Source organism: Opisthorchis viverrini (assembly GCF_000715545.1).
Source record: "Opisthorchis viverrini unplaced genomic scaffold opera_v5_318, whole genome shotgun sequence".
In the NCBI taxonomy this organism is placed as follows: Eukaryota; Metazoa; Platyhelminthes; class Trematoda; order Opisthorchiida; family Opisthorchiidae; genus Opisthorchis; species Opisthorchis viverrini.
In genome coordinates, this window is record NW_008751974.1 from 301,235 (window position 1) to 305,209 (window position 3,975).

The window sequence follows — 3,975 nt, forward strand, 5'->3', positions numbered from 1 at the left end:
CAGTAAACAGACCATCAGATATGACTATTAGCTTTGCCGTAATTAGAGCGAATTTCCAATGTCGTCCGGGTAGTGGACGCCACGAGTGATAACCAAGTAAAATTACCTACTCATACAGTTTTCAGTAGGCAAACCATAAGGGCGTTACATGTGGCTGATCATGCGGCTGCTGGCCCATTCGCCGAAGCTGAAGTTTTTTGAACGCTTCTACATCAATCAAGGAGACTTCACTGTGCGCTGACACGAGGATCCAGGTGGACGCAAACTATGAAATCCGTGGTTGGAAACCTTGACCATTGCACTGACTGGAGCCCGTAAAAAGATGAACAAGAACAACTAAGACGCTTACCATCTTCCTCACCAGAAAGCACGTTACCAACTTCAGGCACCTTGTTTTTCGACTTCTTCTTCTTTTTCTTCCTCGCGCTTCCAACACCCTGCTGAGCTGCAACTTGATCTGCCAGTTCTTCGGATAAACGAATGAGGCCGCGTTGTTTTGTTATCTCTGCAGCATCTGCATGAGACAAACCTGGAATGACATATTGGGCCTGACGTTCACGGATTAGTACACCGGTTGATTTATACCTAAAACGAGAGGGATGCGTGACTGGTGAGGAAAGCGTAATGTGTAGCGGTCATATCTAATAACAGATACGATCTAAAGCGATAACTGGGAAGACGACAGGACCAGTCTGTCAAGGAAGACATCACCTTTGGTTTGTCCTTCGGGGTCTCGTTCGGAATGAAACCACCTATCAGCTGAGACAGATTTTAATCAGTCCATTTCCAGAGAGAGAGACAACATGGGACACCGAACGTGTTTAGGATCAATCATTCGATCGCTGGTAGTTCCTAGTAGCGAAGCTTTTGTTTGAAAGGCTAAAACGGCCAGAATTCCTCAGTCAGCATTGCACAATCAGCCAAGCTGATGTCATGTTCGCGACACAGACGTTAAGAGTTGGCAAACGCCGACCCATTCCTCCATATTCGGAAAGTGATTTCATCTTCCGCCAGACCACCGCGACTTATGCAGCTACCCGGATAAACGAACTTATCTACTGCACCGATCGGTTCACCTGCAGAGAGAGAACAACATGGGACACCGAACGTGTTTAGGATCAATCATTCGATCGCTGGTAGTTCCTAGTAGCGAAGCTTTTGTTTGAAAGGCTAAAACGGCCAGAATTCCTCAGTCAGCATTGCACAATCAGCCAAGCTGATGTCATGTTCGCGACACAGACGTTAAGAGTTGGCAAACGCCGACCCATTCCTCCATATTCGGAAAGTGATTTCATCTTCCGCCAGACCACCGCGACTTATGCAGCTACCCGGATAAACGAACTTATCTACTGCACCGATCGGTTCACCTGCAAGAATGAGGAGCGAGTTTTTATCTCACCCAATGTCGCAGCAGCATTTTGCAATTTACAGGTGCGAGGCAAGCGACATCAGGCAGATGTTTCCGAAGGCTGTATGGGAGAAATATGGGTTTGTCCGGAGCAGCGACCGAAATTGGGTCTGGTATTTGCCGTTCGTAGACAAAATATATCAGTCGAAAAGAACAAGGTTTGAACAAGAGATACCTACTGATCTATTTGACACAGAGTACGGAAATTGAACGCAGTAAGAGAGCAGATCTTCTGAAACTTAATTTGTTTTACCGGGCAGACGTGTAGACGGAGAGCAGGAGCTAACTTATCGATAATTAAGTGAAACAAAAGGACTTGTTTGGAGGACGTAGGAGTATGGATCAGTAAATGAATAGCTGTAAGGGTAAACGATATTTCTCAGTTGCTTAGGTTAGCGGAGGGGGTTTGGAATACCACAATGTGAGCCTTCGAGTCAAACGCCTGATCCACAGGGTAGCGGGAGGATAAAGGATATTATTCAGGGGACATTACTCTAGCCTGTAACTCAAAGATCCAGACCGCGAAGCAGCAGTTGTTTGGGTTTCTTTGATGAGCCAGTGGGGCAAGAACCTGACACAACTGGTTGCATGGAGCTAACTTTGCATAAGGATAGATACTTGGCTCTTGATGCTGCTATGCACAGAAGATGCGCTTTGAGCCGCTTCAGGCCCAGAGCAAGATTTATTCGGTTGTCGATCGCACTGCATAATTTGCTGGTGGCCACGACCAATTGTTGAGCGATCGGAGTGTGTGGGTTTTAGGCCCGACAGGAGAGAACAGTCCCAAAGCTATCAATATGACCAAATTGTGACCCAGAATCGCCCCATTCAGCAGACGCGTCCTAGATAAACACATGACCAACTAGTGCTAGTCATTACTCAGCTAGGTCCGTACAACGATAGTTACAGCCACTTCTGGTACCGTTCTGGTTCTTCTACCCAGGTAATACAGACAAAGTGTTAAGGGTGATCGCGTCAAACACACGGAGCTAACAGATTATCTGGAGGGTTCCAGAGCAAATAATTTAGACGAAAAACCTTTTCGAGAAGACTCTATTCAGATTACTATACTGTGTCAGGAAATGAATAATCGGTGAAGAATTATGCGTCCGAAAAGCTACTGTTCCGGCCGATGAAACTAAAAAACCATGAGGTCTTAAAGATTCTGCTTATAACCAAACGCTTACAGTACCAAAATTAGCAAATCCCGTCTACGAAAATTTTGAGTCCATGAGTTAACGAAAAACACCAGTTGCGGGGATCTTCCATAATTGCAGGTATACCGAAAACGTGGTGGGTAAAAAATCGTCCAGCCATAACACCCTTTCGGTTCTTAGCTGACATGCACGACGATCGCGATACTTCCGGGTTACTCAAGCCTAGACAAGAGAAATCGACATACAGAGGCCGGGTTTGAACCGGGGACCTTCTAGTCAGTAAGTTTGCGCCTTACCCACTGAGCAATCTCGTGATAACGTGGTGGATGACTACCACTAAATTCGCGCTCTATTCTTCTTCCTTTCACAATGAATTTGCTGACCGGTCTATCACCCACTCACTCAATCTGGACGTACACCAAATGGTCAGTGCGGACCTTAACCCCTATGACAAGTAAGTCACTATTCCTTCTCTATCGGAGTTTTCGAAATTTACGAGACCTAATCGATGGGGTTTATATAGAATGAAGCGATGAATTTCAACGACATAATATTCCTTAAAGATCCAGCTGTATTCGAATCACAAGAAACATTTAAGGTTCATGCATCCGCACGTACTGCGTCCGAAAGAAGTATATGCGCGCATAAAACTCACAGTGGTACCTCCTCTGGAGGTATGTATCCCTCCCTGACGCGACGAGCCTTGCGCCAAGTCCCATCCGGCCTTTGCGAAGCTGGTATCACGAGAAATCCTTCAAGAACAAGTGCGTTAAGATCAAGCAATATGTATGGAGTGGTTTACCATCTTTGTCACGAACTACACCTTCACGGACAACGTTCATCCAAACCTAAGGATATGGTGATGAGAAAGCCAGCTGTCCGAAGAGCTGAAAAAGATATTGGAAATAATAAAACTTTTAGAAGTACTCATCTCAACAATAAATAGAGTAGGGAATACCTGCTCCCTTTCTCCACAAATAAGCAGGATCACTTTTCTACCATGTGCGTTCTATGGGAACAAGAACGAATTGTCAGGAGTTCAATCGTATGTGTCCCTTCTTAAAAGCCCATAAAAATATGGAGAAAGTACCCGCAGGAGATAGCAAAATGTATATAGGCATAATAGTACCTCTTTACGAAGAAAATCCTGGACGTGAAACTTGAGATGATTTTTTGTGAAGATAATTCAACATTGCAAAAATACGAACCGCGGACTCCCCTATTTGCAATTACCACGAAAAACGTAAAGACGTAGCCACCAAACTCATTGTTAGTCCGATGTAAGAACTGCCTGGATCATGAACCGCCCAAATTCGACGGAAAAGCTGCAGTCAGTCGAGGAACCAGGAACCCAGGCGAAGGGAAACCAGAGTGGGACTTTCGGACATCGATTGCTCGATTCACTGAATA

At 45.3% G+C, this 3,975-nt stretch overlaps 1 protein-coding gene across 1 annotated transcript in view; it reads right to left on the reverse strand.

The window, feature by feature from the left end:
* Nucleotides 1-3,451, reverse strand: part of T265_09918 (hypothetical protein) — a gene marked incomplete at both ends in the record, with an annotated part of 11,989 nt that extends 8,538 nt beyond the window's left edge. The window contains 3 exons of the mRNA XM_009176134.1: nt 232-585; nt 3,221-3,317; nt 3,368-3,451. Of these exons, the coding sequence (XP_009174398.1) occupies nt 232-585; nt 3,221-3,317; nt 3,368-3,407 (491 nt within the window). The remainder of the gene's footprint in view (nt 1-231; nt 586-3,220; nt 3,318-3,367) is intronic.
* Between the last annotated feature and the right edge of the window lie 524 nt (nt 3,452-3,975).